The 20,085-nt window shown below is 35.0% G+C and overlaps 3 protein-coding genes across 4 annotated transcripts in view; 1 reads left to right on the top strand and 2 right to left on the bottom strand.

Moving 5' to 3' along the window:
* LOC117209522 (solute carrier organic anion transporter family member 4A1) overlaps positions 1 to 7,543 on the bottom strand; it is a 49,282-nt gene extending 41,739 nt beyond the window's left edge. Inside the window, exon 1 of one of the 2 annotated variants that reach the window (XM_033451653.1) lies at positions 7,103 to 7,543. The gene's annotated coding sequence lies outside the window, so the exon portion shown is untranslated. Of the gene's footprint in view, positions 1 to 4,083; positions 4,109 to 7,102 lie in introns of those variants that run through there. The other variant, XM_033451652.1, reaches the window with a different exon arrangement.
* A 2,951-nt stretch (positions 7,544 to 10,494) lies between these two features.
* Positions 10,495 to 14,736, bottom strand: LOC117209622 (dynein assembly factor with WDR repeat domains 1-like). Its single transcript, XM_033451853.1, has 8 exons — positions 14,243 to 14,736; positions 14,075 to 14,147; positions 13,391 to 13,594; positions 12,685 to 12,807; positions 12,048 to 12,232; positions 11,714 to 11,843; positions 11,185 to 11,483; positions 10,495 to 10,820 (listed from the first exon to the last, which is right to left on the bottom strand). The coding sequence occupies exons 1-8, from the start codon at positions 14,280 to 14,282 to the stop codon at positions 10,624 to 10,626; spliced, it is 1,251 nt and encodes a 416-aa protein (XP_033307744.1). The 5' UTR covers positions 14,283 to 14,736; the 3' UTR covers positions 10,495 to 10,623.
* Positions 14,737 to 15,008: 272 nt separating this feature from the next.
* Positions 15,009 to 17,883, top strand: LOC117209605 (nucleoside diphosphate kinase 7). Its single transcript, XM_033451810.1, has 9 exons — positions 15,009 to 15,508; positions 15,586 to 15,752; positions 15,825 to 15,983; positions 16,057 to 16,264; positions 16,338 to 16,458; positions 16,532 to 16,656; positions 17,186 to 17,299; positions 17,395 to 17,502; positions 17,591 to 17,883. Exons 1-9 carry the CDS (start codon positions 15,392 to 15,394, stop codon positions 17,624 to 17,626), a joined length of 1,155 nt encoding a protein of 384 aa, XP_033307701.1. The 5' UTR covers positions 15,009 to 15,391; the 3' UTR covers positions 17,627 to 17,883.
* Positions 17,884 to 20,085: the final 2,202 nt, after the last annotated feature.

Raw genomic sequence — 20,085 nt, 5'->3', positions numbered from 1 at the left:
GGTTTCAGACACGTTGTGTATGATATTTCTGGATTTGACGTGCAAGAAAATTTTGTTGTCGTAGAAATGCGGACGATTTACGATTGTACATGACACAACGAATATTTGCGATGTAATACAATGGACAAACTTTCCACGTATATCACAAGAATTTAGAAACATATTGCGGCACGAACAATCCATTCACATTATTCTACACAACTTACTTCCTTCCTGTGCGACCATAAAAACTTTAGTTACCTAAGTTTTTGCAATCTGTACTACTTGAAGTTTCCCAGTGCAAACTGTCTTCTGTGCCTTCCTAAAAGAATGACTCTGAGATATTCTCAGCATGGTAATATAGCAACGGTAGTAATAAATATTGCTATTACACAGACGATATCACATTAATTCAGTATATTTCTATCAATATGTTAATTAGTTATACGAATAAAGACTTTCTACGATAAATAGGAACAATCGTTAACTTTGCTCACGCTTAAATCTCGAAATTCTATATCTCAATCATTTGTTCGTTTCACAGAATTTTTAACGTTTTAAGAGAATATCTTCGTAATTTGCTCAACAAGCTCGACATTTTTCAACTTTGAAGAAATATAATTGGATTACAGACGACAAAACAAAGACAACAGAGTTGATACACTTAATTCTTCATCCCTCTTCGTTTTTCCCTCTCGTACTAACACTAATTCTTCGTGAACCATTGTCACGACTTCCTGGTAGAACGTGACCCAGTGGAAAAGGAAGAGGAATGGCGGACCATCGGTTTTTATGTGGATCGAAGATAAGAGTCCTCGAAGAGAGACATCTTTAGCTTCAACACGATTTCACCATTAACGATCTTGCCGCGATTGCACGCATCGAATTTTCGATCGTTTACGCGACCTTCTTCAAACACAGATAAATAGATAAAAAGAAATTTTATGGAAAAACGTTTCACGGTTGTTTTCGAAAGAAATATAAAAAGTGTAGAGAGCGATGCTACAGAATAGAACTGTGAAGCACTCGGTTAAGAACTTAGGATTCTCCGGAAGAAACATCGCGAGAATGCGTAGTAGTTGGTATTGAGAAAATCCGCACTCAATTAGTCACCAGCTTGAGCGGCCCGCACTCAATTAGTTACCACATTGAGCGACCCGCACTCAATTAGTCACCAGCTTGAGCGGCCCGCACTCAATTAGTTACCACATTGAGCGACCGCACTCAATTAGTTACCACATTGAGCGACCCGCACTCAATTAGTCACCAGCTTGAGCGGCCCGCACTCAATTAGTTACCACATTGAGCGACCGCACTCAATTAGTTACCAGCTTGAGCGACCCGCACTCAATTAGTTACCAGCTTGAGCGACCCGCACTCAATTAGTTACCAGCTTGAGAGACCCGCACTCAATTAGTTGCCAGCTTGAGCGACCCGCACTCAATTAGTTGCCAGCTTGAGCGGCCCACATTCACTCAGTTGCCAGCTTGAGCTTCCCGCATCGACTTAGTTGCCAACTCATACGGCCCGCATAGTCTTGTTATAATATGTCGCTATTAACTGTTATCGAGGCCCCGCGGTGGTCACCGGTGACCACCAATAAGATAAACGGTCCATTGGGCGTGAATGTTGTCTTACATCGTCAATTTATTATTATTTTGCCATTATATGCTTTGAATAATAAAAATACTCTCGTGGCGTCCTGAACGAAACATGTGATTTCTGCGTGGCAGTCAAAGTGTTAATTCTCCTCGACTTGAATATTTCATTCAGTTCCCTTGAGACGTTCGTTGATTTTTCGTGCACGATATTAAAAGGATTTCCTGAGCAATTTTTTATGCGGATCATTCAGCAAAATATTGTTGAAGCTTTACGCTAGCCGAAAATGAAATTTTCTTCGTGATTCGATAATTTAGAAATTTGTTGTAATTTATGTAACATTGTCTCGCGCTTGCCATTTTTCTAATGTATTTTTCTACCTTTTATATTTTTCACCTTTGCAAAACAATGTGCAACAAAGCATCTATATTTAGTTATTATTATTTTTTACAACTGTCGCCAGTATGTTCTTCGTTCTTTGATCTTGGAGAAATTAAGCCTAATGTAAACCTTTGTGAATACGCGATTTTACACACTTTCTTTGTTCTCATGGTAATGTCAACTAAACAATGATTTGCCGACCTCGAATAATCAACGGAAGAGAAAAGTACATAATAGCAGAGTAATAGCATAGTACAGTAAGATAGCGTGTCCCCATATGGAGAAACTTTCGTTTTCTCCAAGAACGCCGTAATGAAAACGTTTCCCTGTTCATTATCCTATCGCGATACGAACACATGCTGAGTAATTACGCGAGTATTAAAAAGGACGAACGATCGAGTAAGCGTTCCATTTGTCGACTTGGAATATAAAATCTTGTTTTCGAGTTCAATTATACTTTTTATAGGAGCAAGTGCTTACTCAGAAAAGCAATATCCTGTTTCCCGGGAGAAACATAAAGATCATAGAAACAGGCCGCTTTTAATTTTGTTGATTTTATTGCTAAAACAGCTGCATACAAATACAATTGGGAAGTTTTACTGCTGCAAGCTGGTAAAAAGTCGTTTCTATTAAACAGAAAATATTCGTTGTAGTTCGTTGGTTCGTAATTTTACGTTCAATCATAACATATCGATAAAATTGCGCACAATGTGACGTTGTATAATATTATAACGCAAAATTTTAACCGAACGATTATCGATAATGATATTTGCTATGCAAATAGCAAATGAATTTAGCGACCTTCTACAACCGATAAAAGCAGGTATAAAAACGTAAAAACCAAAGCCTCTCGAAGGTCGAATGGACAAACGAGGTACCAAAAATGAATTTTAAAAAAGTGACGATTTTTGAATAGCATAGTTGCTGAATTGTATAGAAAATCCTAACAGGCGAATGTTTGAAATAAACTCTCGAATAAAATAAAATTTCTGAGTAAATTAATTCTAAAATATTGAAAATAATCTTGCGAATACAGTAATTCCGAAATATGCGTAAAATAAATTTCCAAACGATAGACTAGAGTCTGAATGATATTAAAATATATCGATTTCTAAATAAGATTCTCCGACGTTTAAAACGTAATTTTTCAGTATTTAAAGTGGAATTCTAAAACATTTGAAATGAAATTCTAAAATATTTAAAATAATTCCAAAATATTTAGAATAAATTTCATGATAAGACAATCCTATTAAAATGGAAATTCTCAAATAGAATAATTCTAAATCGTTTCAAACAATCGTCAAGTGATATAATCGGAAAATAATCCATCGCTGTGATATAACAGTGTCTTATCTGCGTTCCACTCGTCCGAAATCTAATTATCCTTACAATTTCAGCTCTGTGGAAATCCACTAGCCTATAAATCGCGCTCCGAGAAGCCGCTTTATCTCCCTACGTTAAACGAGTGAATGCATGAAGCCATCCACCGTTGTAGAACCAGCCTCTCTCTGTATCTCGGTTTTTATTACCGAAGGAAGCGTCGCGCGAATTCGTGCTTTATCACGAGCGAGCAACACCATTCGATTCTCGACGTTGCAGGAGCACCGTGCATGCTGCTTTGCTGACAGGACATTTTATTTATCGTGACCCATTGCAAGACCTCTCGTTCTCGTTCTGATTTTTTTTTTTTTTTTTTACGATTACGAACATTCACCGATAACACGCATCCAGTCAAATATTCTACAGAAATTTTACTATGTCAAAAGGATTTTAAAACCGGTCGTACAACGTTAGACACCAGAGAGGTTCTTTTTATTACAACGGCATATTGGATTTATGTCTGAGCTTGGAATGGACTTTGAAACGAGTGCAACGCTACGAACACGCTGTAGGAGGAGGTATTTTGCAGAGTTGAGCATTATATTCGAATTATTTCGAACAAATATTTGTTTGAGATAGTTATCGGAATAAATACAGTTCTGTGAAGTATTTTATCCGTTTAATAATTAGTATAAATTATTCGTATTATCCTTTCTGTTTCGTCCAAATAACTGGTTGCTATTTATACGAATAATTTATTATTAATAATGGTAAAATTGTAGCAATAACTCGATAATTTCTTACCTCGCGAATTTCACTTCAGCTTCTTAATCCACAAGTTAATCGTCTCTCCATCGAACACATCATAGACCGCATAAATTTGTCGAAAACAAATTTGTCCAACTTTTATTGCAAATTATCCTCGAATAACACAGTAATTATTAATTGTCACTACGTAATACGCTACAAAGGTCCATACCAAAGGAATTTACGAAACGTCCTTGTTATTTTCACGATATTCACCGAAACGCGCAGGAACCAGGAACTCGAGATTCCAGAATTTCCACGGCAATACTTAATTACATGTCACACAACCGGCAACGAGATTGCTCGTTAATTAATTCGTGTCCGTCTCGTGTCTTCTGCCTTTTCTCGGTGACACTGCTAATTAGAGACGTAACGATCGCAACGAAGACACAGAAGACCTGGCCTGGCTATCAAACCTCTATTCTCGTCGTTAGGGCGGATCCAGCGTCGTTTGCAGCTACAGTTTGAAGTTTGTTCTCCCAACGAAACATCTAGAACAGGAATAGATACTCCAACTTTCTTTTCGCGCCAAATTCGCGCTAGATCGGTCCACTTGGGACTGAGGTGAGCTCTTGGATTCCTCTGACCAGTTTGTTCGTTTTATCTTGGCTAAACTCGACCTGTCGACTACGCTTTCGATGGATTCGTTTGCTCCGCTGCGTGGCGAAAGCGGTCATTTCGAAGATTGTGGTCGTGCGAAGCTCGATTTGCTGGCAGAGTTTTCGAGATAATTTAAAGCTCAGCTTGTTAGAGATTATACACAGATGCCGAACAATTTATCGATTTCCATTGACTTTTTACGGTTTTCGTAGCTTTATCGAAAAGGAATTCTAAGAAAAAAGGCTATCGCGCATAAAGTGGCAGTCTAAAATGTACAGGTACAACGTTGCGTTCTGTTCGCGTTTTAGCTGAATTTGCGAGAGCATTTTTTTTGGTGTCAGTAGTACTTTAACGTACGTAAAAGACAATATCGGAGGTGTCGCAAGGCATATTTAACATTTGGAAACCAGCTGAGTGTCCCAGTTACTTTAAAAATCTAAGATCAGCAATAATCAAATACCAAAGAAATAGATATATACGTATTCTTGGAAAATTGAGAACACATCGATATCGATGCCAGATATTCGAATTGAAACTAGAATAGAATAAGGGTAAAAAGTTCAAGTTATATTTAAGATTAGATATATTTGTACGCCTCATTTCTATCTATAAATCCTTCGTACTCTGAATAGAGTAAAATTTAGAAAAGATACAAAGACACGTGTGGTTTTAAATAAAAGATTAATCTGAAGTAACAGATTAAGTTTTCAAGCAACCTCACAACCTATTTTATACGGATCCTTTACTTTTCATTCATTTCAACACGTTTATCTGTTAAAACCTCCCTATCTCTTTGTATCTTGAACCTTCGAAACCTGTTAAAATCTGTTAAATCTGTTAATCTTTTAAAACCTGAGCCACCCTTTTATTCACCTTAATTGGCGCCTTCCTTTGATCCCAGTCACTTCGAGAATTCTTTAATTATTCATTGCCTCGGAGCAACGCCAGATAATCGTTCGGACCGATTCACGTTACAAGCTGCGGGACTGTTTGTACGCTCGAAAGAGATTTCCCTTCCCATGGACCACGAAAGTGCGTGTCATAATTCCAGAGAAAACGCACAAGGCCAGCAAACCGGTTTCCAGTCGTGTGCTTTTATCAGCCTACTTCGAAACACCGCACAGTTGATGGGATAGACACAATGAAATGGCGAATTACAGTATCGTTCACCTATTTTTAGAATGTCTGTCAAGACCGATTGTCTTCTTAATTTTCTCTCCTGTCTTTGACTTCTACACCATGACTATCGAGTCACATTTTACGGCTGTGAAACCACCTGTCAGATCATGTCGTGGCTGTCAAATCGTATCCTACCTATGGAATCATTCTATGGCTGTTAAATTTTACAAGCAGACTGTGCACTTTTACGCGTTTATAGGAAATTTGAAAGTACAACGTGGCACAAGAAAATGCACATAATACGAAGAAATACGTAATATATCCAATGTATGGTGCTTCTTACGGCATTTGGTAGGTAGAACAATTTTCTTCTCGGATTCTACTTTTTCGAATTATATTCTCAAAAGTATGAATTTACGTAAAAACTCGCAGACTTGTAATTCCATATACGTATACATGACGCGTAGTATCGTAGTTAGAAAAAGAACGAAAGCTTTCTGAAACTTAAGTCGGGAGAAAAATCTCGTTAATTCAAACTATGCGATATTTTAAATCTTCGTCGAGATTTTACGATCTCGATACGTATCTGTTGCGCTAACTATACACGATTCGTATTTCAAATATATATGTTTTCGAATCCATTCATAGAATTCTCCGACACAGCGTTTGCGCTATGACGATGCGGCAGCATATACGGGAACGCAATTAGCGTGATTGCAGTTTAATGGACGCCATTATACGGTTTGATGACACTTTGACGAGAATTTAAGTATAAGCGGCTCGACGTGGAAATATAGGACTCTTATCAGTATAGTATTCTACATTACGGCGAGTCTTCGTTTATCTTTCGTTTATAATTATTTTTACGTTTGTGTTTATCTATGATAACGATAATTGCGATATCTATTTTTCATAGAACTAGAACGCATTCGTTTGAAATTAAAATTGTTGTTCCCGAATGTCATTAGTAGACGAAAGGTGCACGTATCGGAACATTTTCTAATATAAATATAAACCTGTTACTTTAATGATTGGATATGATCTCGGCACACGTGCAAACGCGAATATATTTGCGATGAATGAACAGTGTATCGATAAACGATATCTTTACGTTCATCTGGAATTTACCCAGAATCGTGATTCTGTTACCTTCAAACTTATATACCTGTTTCCTCAAACCATTCGAATTTTCGATAAACTTTAACGCGAATTGCTCAGCCTTGAAACATGCACATAACGCACGTTATTTCTTTAAACGAAACCGACTATTTCCAGGATTACACAGCAAATCGATTACCATTTTCTACAGTCTTCTTCGTCGATGACACACGCTCAAACACGATTTTTTAATTCATTCAACGAACGCACTCTGCTACGATAGATCGATCATAGTTAGCGAAAAAAGTATGTCCCCACTGTGACTGATTTTAACACAAAGTTATTTCACATTTTGTTTCGACGTTTCAGAGAACAGGAAATGGCACACAATAAAGCTTGGTCGTTGAAACGAACGTGATTCAAAATCGAAACACAAGTCTGTATTCAGGAAACGAATCCTTCGAAAAGATGTATAAGAATGTCGAGTCCTTTGTTGGTGTATTCAGCGACAATTTTAGATCCCCGGTGCTTTATGAGAGGTTTACAAAAGGCCGTGTTACGTTCAATATGTTACACTGGCAACAATTTGAACTGTTCACAACGACGCGACGCTGTCTTACGGGCTGAGTAGAGGGCAACAACTGAGACAGTAGCAGCCAGTTTGTTCGCATAAGTATACAATCGAGAATGACACTTTCGAAGTAGCTTCTCCCACTCGACCATAACTTTCCAAATATTTGGCGTTTCGTGGCCGTGAATAAATAAATCATCTATAGTATAGTGAAGTATAATTAGGATTTTATTCTTTTTTCGATATTTACCTGATATAAATATTATCATAATATTAACATAATATAACATGATATTTCGCAAATGTGGCAGAACATAATGTAAAAGACAACGCATTATGTAATTTTTCCAACGCGATATTTGTTTTAATTAGCGTGCACACAACGAAGGTGTAGCTCGCTTAACCAACACGTACCTAATTTTATTCTGTATCTCACATGGACATTAAGTAATGTAATGACCAATAACGTAAATTTTTATTAATATAGTATGATTAATAATAACAGCATACGTTCATTTCCATTGACGTGTAAACCACAATACAAGGAACAATCTTGAGAGGAACTAATACATATTCTTACAAATAGATTAATTTTTTATATGCCTGTATGTAAATCTCATCCGCTTGATTTTTCATTTATAATTTATTTATCATCTTGTTTGTTTAAGATTTACCTTAGTCTGTTAATTTAAATTTTTCTGCTTGCAATTACTAGCAAATTATTCGTATACCACGCGCCATATACGAAAATTGAATAAACGTGGCAGTCTAATTACACGAATACATTTTATATTTGTGACGCGTGCAAATCAGATGACAAACCATGCCATTTTAGAAGCAACATTGTATATTCGATATGACAGAATTGAATTTATGACGGAACCGTTTTAAAAAATGGAACAAACTTACATTTAGGTTTGCTATTCTTGGCATCGTTCCAAAACGCAGCATCTCGTGTCACGAAATCGAGCCATTTTTTAATACTTCCTCTCAGATATACATGGCCATTATAAATGAAAAAGATAATCGAATAGCGCTTAATTGCAGTCTCTGTTCTGCTACGTTTGAAATGCCTTTGTAAATTATCGATTTTGGTTCACAGACGTGCGCTATGATTTATGATCCAGAACTATCGTACCCTGGTAATATTGATGTAACAATAACAATACCCGAGAAATGATAGGCGAAATAAGAACAACTGTTAGCCTACTATATGTACAATAAAATGTCGTCCGTTTACAAACGAAGAATATGTTTACAGATTTTTGAAATACACATCGTGAAACAGCGTATTGCAAAAGATGAAAACTGTCTCCTTGCCGGAACTTAATTGCGCTAATAATGCTGAGTGTAAAGTTACGTAATTTTTCGAACGTGATATTGTTTTAATTACCGTGCGATACAGCAGAGGTGTAATTGCAGCCTTTAAGAGACGACTTTTAATTAAACGTCCCGCCAAGTATTCGTACGCGTTTCATTATAAAACGCTGCTGGTTCCATTTTGAAGGACGTTGCCAACAAATACCATCCTCCTAACATCATATTACGTTTTGTTTAATACATTTCGAATAATTGGTACATTTGCAAACAATTCGTTCGCAGAGATATTGCATTCCCACCGATTATCTTCACTTTGATATTTTATTTACAATTATTATCGTGTTTGTATCCTACCGGAGGAGAACAATATTATGGTATGCAAAACATATCCAATATTATGGTTTGTTACGTTATCGGCCTTTAAGAACAACATTCGTTTCATGCTAGCAAGATACGTTTATATCCGTAGGATGTGTAGAATGTGTAGAATGTTGTATAGATGTAATCATTATCATTGCTATTCTAGTTGTAGCATGTCGCAAGTACTGTTGACGCAATAATTACGTTCGAATTACGAATATACAGAGCATGCTATTTGACTTAGACATTATGGTCACCTGATCTTAAAATACGTAATGTTGATAAATTAATCATGTCGATTAATTTTTTCTTTCCTTTTAAATAAGTGTTCTCTTAGTAATCTCTTGACACTCAATTTACATTTGATTCCACTTAAAAGAGTACTGGCGAAGAATCTTAAATATTATACTTTGTTCGTTTACTATATTAATATCTCGTAGAGGTTGTAAACGAGGTTTGTTTTGAACATTTTTTTTTTTTTACATTTTTTTCTGTCATCAACAATGAGTAAAGTATTTCAAGCTATCGCATTACACAAATAGAACATCTTGTGTGTGTATTTCTATTATTAGTGTGTATTTATATATTTAACATTTTTTAGTTGAATATTAATTAGCTCAAACGGAAATACGTAAAACTAATCGGTACCGATTGACAGTACTTATGTAATTGTGCTAACAAGTACAAGGATTAGATCATACATTGAACGATTATGTACCTGAGTTAGTACGATCATTAAATTGATCGTTTAAGCTTTCTTTATATATACTACGTTTCAATTATTCACGCGAACATCTTTATCCGCCATCCCAGTAAAGTTACCAAGCGAATTAATCACAATTGTTTTATGAAATTGATCGCAACTTGGTAATTTTCATATGAAAGCTATCGTGTTCCGAGAGAGAAGATAATTTCCTTGAAACATCGAATACATTTTCGTACAGAATAACCTTTTACTAATTAAATTTAGAGATTTCTTACTTCAGTTAGTTTATATAATTGAAAATCTCGTAAATGGGAAAATTTTATTTTAAAACTAAAATACATTAATTTTATAATATAAATTACCGAATGATCTACTTTATGTCTACTGAATGATTCTCATAACAATTTGCAATAAAATAACTTTCATTTAAAATTTTATGCTTAGTATTGCCGACTATTTTTGCAAGATGGAAAGTTACAATTCCATCTATATAATATATTCTATAAAACTTGCAACTCTCGAATCTTAAATATTTGAATCATAATGAACTTTCCAGAAAACTCTAATAACATCTATAATTTAATAACTTTAAAGAAAATACAGTGGCTTTAAAAATATTTAAAAATATTTAACGGATTTAAAAATATTCAACTCTGGTTTACAAAATCAAAGTAACTAACGTTTAAATTGCATAAAAGTATACGACATAAACGATGAACAACATAACAATTATAAGCTAAGGACACACCTGGAACCAATCGAGTCATCTCCAAATCATGCAAGTGTTATCTTTGCTTGCCGTGATAATAGTATCGCCGTTATACGAAAAGGCGCAACTGAAGACATCGTCCGTGTGACCATCTAGCGTTTGTATACAGCATCCACTCTCCAAAGACCATAATTTCGACGTCTCATCCAACGATGACGTCAGCAGATGCTGACTATTTGGACTGAAGCAGACTAAACCAATTTTTCCTTTAATTTCCAGCAAATTTTGTCCGTGATCGAAGGAAACGAAGAATACGATACAAATTAGATAAGAGTTATCAGAGTATTTGTGCCAAAAATACCACTCAAACTGAAAGCTACAACGCTATACGAACGAAAAGTTTGTAATTCAAGAAAAATATTATATCGCGACAGACGATACACGTTTCAAGACAGAAAATATATAGAATCGAAAAACAAAAAATATCTTCGCATAGTGTTCACGTCTACATTCAACTTTCGTTAGCTCTTAGTTATCGAGACATTTGCGAATTGATTTACAAAATAGATTTTATACTCGTGATAGCACGAAATACTGTCATTCTAAGATAATCACCTTTAGAGACTTCTTCTCGGTGGCCTCTCATCGAGGCTAACTGCTGAAAATTGGTGCTAACATCCCAAACTCGAGCAGTGGTGTCGCTGCTCGCGGTCGCCAACTTTTTCCCGTTGTTGTCGAAGGTCAAGTCCAGGACCTCGTCGTCGTGTCCTCGCAGAGTGGCCAAGCAGGAATTCATCCTCGTGTCCCACACTTTGGCCGTTTTGTCCATGGACGACGAGGCGATTAACGAGCAGTCAAAGTTATAGACGCAATTTGACAATTCCGATCGATGACCGATTAAAACGCTTGTGCGACTGAAGCAACAGTAAATATGGAATTATATGTATAGAAGAAGCAATAGGAAATAGAAAATATTGAGGAAGAGAGAGAGAGAGAGATATTAACTTAAATCCGTTGCTTTCTTTGTCGTTTATGTACATTACCCAGTATTATTAACATATTTCGGCGATATTTCTACATAAATGTAAATTTTTATGAACAAGAAATTGGACTCTTACAAGAGAAATTGAGAATCAGCGCTCACCTGAAAGTTCTCGTGTCCCAAATATTAACAGTACCGTCGAAAGAACCTGTTATCATCTGAGTGCCATCGTTGTTGAAATGTAAAGCGATTATTTCTGCCGTGTGACCTCTCAACGTTCCTAATTCCTCGCCTATTAAATAAATGTTCCTTCTACGTACAAATGTGAAATATTTCAGAATACCAATTCTAATTTATTATTAATTTGTTTCCACGTTCAACTTATGTTATCATTCTAAGATTTGAACGTTACAATTATTTAAAATAGGTAGGTATATTTAATATGAATATGGATAAATTTTCGTTCTATTTCTTAATTTATGGGTTTTAAATATACCTGTTGTTAACTCAAATATCTTCGACGTCGTGTCTAGGGAAGCTGTCCCGATTTTGTTGTAACTGGGTGAGAATTTTGCGACAGTTATTCCAGCGTTATGTCCCCACATAGTTAGGAAACAGTGGCCTGTTCGAGAGCACCAAATCCTAGCTGTCTTGTCAAAGGAACCGGTTACGATTTTGTCTCTAAAGAACAAATATTACGTCGTAGATGATAAAGGTAATTAGTTATATAATTAACACTATATTTTTATTTGTCATATCCGTATTTTCCTTTTCTTTTCATTTCATTATTTATTCTATTAACGATGCTTAGCTTTTTTACTTCGCTTATTTCTTAAGAAGATTAAATATCGGTCTTCTCCCTCTCACATAATAAAAGTTACGTTTCTTTTCGCATAGATAATTTTCAATTATTTAAAAAAATTTTTCACGCTTTTCTGTCTTATGCATATTTTGCTTATAGACGATCCAAATATTAATTATACATATGTGCAGAGAGATGTATGCTGAAAGCGACTGAAGCGAATTTGATAGGATATTATTTCGTCGGCAGAGTACGAGAAAGAACGTATCCTCGTTTCCGGTCGACGGCGATACGGATGAATTGTTAAGAGTAATGCTTCAACGAGACGTACGAAATTGGGTTGTTGAAGGACACGGTGTAGACCACATTCTTATGGCCTTCGAGAGTAAGAAGCTCCGCTCCACTGTCAATGTCCCAAACTTTACACGTTCGGTCATAGCTGCCTGTCAGGCATCTGGTAAAAAAGTTTATTTCACTTTTAGCGATATAAAAGTTATTGTCAATATATTTATACATATTTATATACATATCGAGTAAGAAAAAGAACCGAACATGATGATTTTTCTTAACATGGTACGTATTTGATAAAAAGAAAGACGCTATTTTGAATACCATGTAATTCGCGAGAAACTTTGTTAACGATTTATTATTAGAATCTCAGATAATAGAAGAGTTATCCTTGTTGCGGAAACTTTTCAGAGAATCTAACTTCCAAGATAGATAGTCAGGCTTTTAGAAGCTTATCCCACTCGTTCGAACAATGAAATAAGTAATATGAACGTAGCAGCACGAATGTTTCTCTATCAAGAAAAACGAGTTGCTTTTGTAATAAAATCTTACAAAGGATACCATTTCCAGTCTCTCGATTTATCGCAGACGTCGATTATCGTAAGGCAGAAATAAAAAACTTATCGAAAGTACCATAACATCTTTGTTTGAACGATCGCTTCGTAAAACCCACAATGGCAGAGTCGATAAACGGCAAAATGAAATTTAGAGGAGAAATAAATGCACGGAACAATCTTAATCGGGAGTACCTTTTACCTAGTTTATCGAACGCTATATTCGTAAGGGGTAGAAGATGGGTCTGCAAGGTTTTGTATTTGTAGTAGCGCTTGGCGTTTGTTTCGCAAACTTTGGCTTGCAGCTTCTGCAGGGTCTCCACTAACTGCTCCATTACACTTTCGGTTATTACGGGCTCGGTCGCTTTTATACTCTCCGCTAATGCTCTTATGTCCGTTCTGCAAAACGACACGTACACACTCGCTTACTTCCCGCCAAGTAATTATACACCCACGCGATTTCCTTTTCCTCCTTTTTGAATAATCCGACGAGCTTAATTATGACGTGCGACTGTACGTCTGTTCTTTCTTTAGAACGCCGGTAAGTTTCACCGCGCTTCAAATTGCTAAGCTTTTATTTCCTTCGGACAATTTCGCAAATGTAGTTAAAGCAGATAAAAACAATATTTAGCGTCAAGGTGTTTGCTCGCTCTTCGGATTATTTTGCGATGGATTGTGAATGATCGGAGTAATAACAGAGTTTTGAAACGGAACTCAGCGTTTGTCTTTTTCTTTCTTTTCAGATTGCTTTGTAAAAATATCTGCAGACAAGAGGATGAAGGATTTTCTAGCGAATCGCAACAATTAAATTACTTCTAAGAAAGCTCATTTCTAGGAACCCTGCACACGCTAATAAGAAATATTAAAAGATTTAATTACTCGGCAGACAGATCCAGAAGATCGATCATTTTTGTCTTGACATCTCCACCCTGTGTGTACTCCAAGGCGAGACCTGTAAAACAAGAGAAAAGAGAAAATATCGTTTTAGAGGTGTCGGAGGTACAGGCGCGCGTTAATTTCGTGGAAACTGGCGCTCGGTTGGCATACCTGGCGGAAAATAACGAAGCAAAAACTTTAGCAGCTTCATGTGGACATTCCAATTACGGCCACGTTCAGTGTTTCAGACAGCAGCCAGATTGCCGCCGGCCCACGAAAACGAGAGGCCCTGGATTTAATTATAAAATGTAATCGACGTGACTTCACTCGCGCGCAAATTACATACAGGATCGTAGAGGCTAGTTTTTACCCGCGGCTGTCAATGCAGCGGGCCGCGTCTGTTGGTTACGCGGGTCCAACTGCCTCTGTCCTATAATTACAGAAATAAAGCTGAATCGCGATACTGTACGTTACCAAGATAAGTTTGATCGATTCCGTCCTGGTCTCGTGCAGAAATTTCGTGACTAATTGCTAATACGCGATCAAAAATATTTTACTAAAGGTTTAGAGAATCAGGTTGGCAGTTTCGGTGAATTTATAATGCATTCGATAGAAATATAAGAGAGACGGGCGCGTAATACATATTTCTCATAGACCAATTCTATATACACTGCTTTTAAATTAAGCTAGTTGATAGTTGTTTTTGGTGGAAATAGTAAATATAGTGAAATTTCGATTTTTACTGTTTGATATATATAACCGTTTGGTATTACTTTTTGGAGTAATAAGTAATATATATGTAGTGAATAAATTCGGAAATTTAAAAATTCAAAAATTTATAAAATTCATACCCTTAAGAAAACTGCTATATCGACAGCTGTCAAGTTAGTCAATGATTAGAGTCGGACAACAGACGAGTATATCGGAATTTTATACACTATCAGAAATGAAATTCCTTCTCTGACACTATGTACATACTCTTAGTTTAGACGTCTGAAATATTTATACAGTTCGTATTCTATATCACAGACGAGTTAATCAATGATCGTATGCATCGACAAATCGTATACATACATAGAGTATACGTATAAATATGAATACAAAGTAATCAGCTGATAAGTGATTATTATCATGTTGTTATGGAAACGTGTTAAAAGTATAAATGATCATTGTTTCTATAGTAATGTATAATTGTACAAATGTATCATAACTGTACAAATAATTTTGGCATAAAGCTGGTGATGCATTTGGAACATAACCTCACATAATTTGAAAGTTCGACCTGTAGGTTTTATTAGTAAAATAAATTTAACCGAAACAATGTCGGTGGACCATAATGAAAAATATATTTTCGAAGCTGAATGGTACGATAAAATAGCCTGCGTTTTAAAGAAGTTTTATCTGTATTATTATCCATTCGATAATACGGTTGAATTGGTATGTTTGTTATAAACTTTTAAATCGTAATAATTTTAAAAATATAATTTTAATTTTGTATTTTTTAAAATATTCAGTTCGATATAAAAAACAGGAAAACATTTCTAAGAAGGACAAAATGCGAAGGAATTCAGGCAAAAGATTTTTATGTAGGTGCCACTGTAACAATATTTTCAAGGAGTATAAGGATAACAGATTATGCGGATTGTACTACACGAACAAAATTGCAAACAAAAATGCAAAAGTACGCCGTTATTTCTGTCAGTACTTTCATTGATACTTGTTAAAATTTGTTATGAGTTTCTCTTTGTTTCAGAACATTTGCAATGGTGAAACCTACTGTTGTCGATAAGTTAGGAGAAATATTAAAGCATATAGTTGCCTCTCAATTTCATATTGCCAATATTAAAATGGTCAGATTATCGCAAGAAGAGGCGACAGACTTATATCGAGATAAAGAGGAGCCCAATATAGCGTAAGATATATCCTGATGCTAAGTACATTTTTAAATTTGATATAGAAATACTATTTCCTGTATCTTTTATTAGGTATATAGTGAATTATCTCACTTCTGGTCCTATTGTAGCTTTAGAACTATTAGGTGATCATGCAATTACACGTTGGCAAGAAGCGATGGGACCGGAAGATCCCAGGGAAGCTGTTGCAAAAGCTCCATCTTCCCTCAGAGCATGTTATGGTAAAGATAATATTGTCAATGCGGTATATGGTTCTGACAATGAGGAAACAGCAGAAAAAGTTTGTTATTCTTTAATGTTTATAATGAGGTGACACAAATATTTGGATTTATTTCTTTTATGTTTCTTTCCAGGAATTACAATTTTTCTTCCCTAATCCAAAAAGCGGTAAAAAGGGACCAGTGAATACAGCAACATTAGAAAATTGTACTTGCTGTATTATTAAACCACATATCGTCCAAGCTAAACTAATTGGTACTGAAGATTAGGCTTTTAAACGATAAATAATTTTTTCAATAAATACTATTTTATACTTTACTGGTTATAGGAAATATTATCGATGACGTGCAAAAAGCTGGTTATACTATCTCTGCTGTACAACAATTTTTTGTCAATCTATTTGACGCGGAGGAATTTTTAGAAGTTTACAAGGGGGTTCTTCCCGATTATGCGGTACGTTTAGATTAGTAATATAGAAATCACGAATTAGTGATCTTTACTTATTATATAGATTTATTTATTATAATTGAAAACAGAGATCTATAACTATTTAATTAGAACTTAATGTAGTAATGTGATGCAATTAAAGACAACTAAATTGGTGGTTCACAACTCGACTTATAACATGCAACTTACAACTAATAACAACATAAGTAACGATTGACCCGCAACTATTCGCAGTTTTCTCGTTACTGCAAGTCGCTAGTCGCAACTGACTAAGGGCTACCTTTTATACCACGGTTTTGGTATTCCTAACATGCACATGTGTTCCACAGATATGAATGACCTATGGTCTAGTACGCTTTTTTTAATTACCCAATGTCCTAAAGGGCTTGGGTATATGGCCTATCGTGATTTCCCATTTTTTCCGGCCTGTCAACGCTTTGGTTTTCTACTTGTAGTTCATTGCGATTTTCCCCAGGGTTTTCCCCAATACTACAGTAATGTGTTTTTTAAGAAGTGTCAATAATCTTGTTTTCAGGCCATGGTAGGAGAACTACAGTCAGGACCATGCATTGTTATGGAAATAAAACATAAAGAAGAAAAATATGATGTCCAAGGAGAATTTAGAAAATTATGCGGACCCATGGATCCAGTAAATATACATGGATAATAAGAATTTTTGTCATTTTTTCCTTTATTTTACTTTCTATGTGATACTATATACATATACGTATTATTGTATAATAGGATATTGCACGGCAAGTGAGACCAGATACTCTCCGAGCAAAGTACGGAAAAACAAAGGTACAAAATGCTGTACATTGTTCTGACTTACCGGAAGATGGAATATTAGAGGTAAAATCAATTCTCATAAGTATTTTTATATTTACGTATTAAATATATAATTTATGTATGTACGTATATTCATTATAATTTTATACAGGTGGAATACTTTTTTAAGATTCTTGACAGCAGCTAGGTACTTAAAGATGAAATTACACAGAAAGCTTAATTCATTCCTTGTCTTGTTTTTATCATTCTAAATATTTCATATACATTTAAGAAGATATTACTACACATTGCCTTTCATAAATACCATCCAGTTGTCAATCATAAATTTTACCGAGCTATGAAATTAAATAATAACAGTTAAATCATTGTTTATGATTAAACCTATCAGATGAATATATGGAATTTTATCCTACTTTTTTATAATAAAGAATGCTATAGCAATTACCCGTTTTAATCATTCATGAAGCAAAAAATAATCTTCCAGTCACGCGTTACTTATGTCCCATGAACATTTAATCGCAATGAAAGTTTCTTGACTTGCTCAGGCTATGAAAAGGTCGTTCACGCTGTTTATATCATTTTTCACATTGCGCGTTTCGTTACTTCCCCGTCCGTTCTATCTTGTAATTTTTCCATCTTCGTCTCGAATATTTCCAAAGTACCATCGTTAATATTAAATTTTTTAGCCGTACATAATTTTTACTTGAAATATTAAAAGTATAAATTATTCAACCGTGGTTCATACACGATAACGAAAGTATAATTAACACGTTGAATTCCACGCCAGATTTACAAAGTTTGGCCGTGGCGCCACGATGAATTTTTTATTATACGATACATATAATGTTGAAATATTACCTACAAGAGATATGTTTCGGTGTATAATCATCATTAATAAATTTATCTCACTGAGATCACCGGTGACTCCGTGGCGCTGTAGTGCAATTTTGCTCGGTCCACCTATTTTTTCCGATTATCAATTATCTCATTGTTTCTTTGCGTTGCTAAATAATTGTTCTATATTGTTACGTCATAGGACCTACCATAAACCTAAAGGATCGTCACAATATTTAGCATTTGTTACTTTACTGTCAAGGTCCTTAATTGCCATCAAACATCTTTCAAACGTTTCATAGGGTTATTGTTCGCTAAGGTAAAAGCGGGTTTTCCTATGTTCGACACACATAATAGATCTATATTTCATGTATACATAAAACTATTTTTATGTTTGTTAACTGCATTAATTTCGTCATACCATTGTAATAACGATGGTAATACTAAAAAATGTACAACTATTGACATTTGTTTAAATTATGTATTTCTACTAATATTGGTGCGCCGGTCACCGGTGACCCCCATGGCATTCAACGTGTTAGACAAAATCTTTACTCTCACACATACATCAACATAATTATTGCATAATTTACACAATACAGTTAATTATTCTGTAATCATCATAGATCATAGTATACTTTCAGCATGATCATATATCTTATATAGCCACGAAACATTTTTATCGGTGGTCACAGCCGCAATATATTTTTCAAATACCCATGCATTCCCTGACAAGTACACACTGTCAATCAAAGGCAACATGGGAAAGGGACGCCTAGAGTATCCCTAGAAGCAAATTTCGCAACGTCCTACTTTTGCAAGTAAACGGTGCTGTGCAACGGATCTGTCACTTTACTGTTCTAAAAGATTCGAGAGAAAATGTCTGGATTTTTCCTTCTCGCTAATATGTATCTAAATTAGCTGATACGATGGAAAAACATTGCTGATACAAGCGTTTACTTCAACAAGAATAATAAAGAACACTATCGATTATCTAGCGGGAAAGTTATATTCAAAGGAACGATTCTTCACAATTGAGATTAGACCAACAATGACAGCGTTGGGTAACATTTAAATAAGATGTTTGAAAAGTGATTATCGGCATATATATTTTGAGTAACATTGTAGTTAATCTGAGATAATTATAGATTGTCAGTTTATTTAAACGATGAAATATAAATATATATTAAATGAAATAATCTGTCCCTTTCCTGAAATGCATAATCTCTTAGATAATTTTAGTTTGTGTTTTATCGATTACATCGGAAACACAGATTTCTCTTCATAGTGCGCTAACTATGCATTCAAGGGTAATTGAAATGAGAACAATTCTGAAAGCAAATACTGCAATGTCGCGAAATAATTTGGCTTTACCATTTATAATTTATAATGTCAGTGTATGAGGAAGCTACGATATTCAAAATTCTAATTAATATTAAAATCCAAATTATTTTATCGCTATCCAAAGTGAAAAGAATTATTGTTAAAAATGATTTAATCTTAGCATAAGTTGAAATTACGTTTCGTATATTATTTTTAATTATTGTTAATTTTTATTTTCTTTTCAAGTAAGATTTAATAACTCTGGTAAAGAGTATATAATTGCACATTAGTTCTTTGACTGACTTTTGCCCGATAACTCGTGTGTGTACACTTTGAAATACAATAGTAGATAAGTATAATAGGTAAATGTCAGATGTATTGGAAAGTTCTGCCGTTCCCTCGGTTATTCCATTTTCATTTCTAATCTCCAATAGCGTCGGAAACCTTCATGTTAGTTCGTCAACTGATCTAAATTTTATCATGTTCATT

The sequence above is a fragment of the Bombus bifarius genome, unplaced genomic scaffold (assembly GCF_011952205.1).
Source record: "Bombus bifarius isolate JDL3187 unplaced genomic scaffold, Bbif_JDL3187 scf7180000008178, whole genome shotgun sequence".
In the NCBI taxonomy this organism is placed as follows: Eukaryota; Metazoa; Arthropoda; class Insecta; order Hymenoptera; family Apidae; genus Bombus; species Bombus bifarius.
Note: the sequence above shows the minus strand (reverse complement) of the source record. Positions and strands in the feature narration are given on the sequence as shown.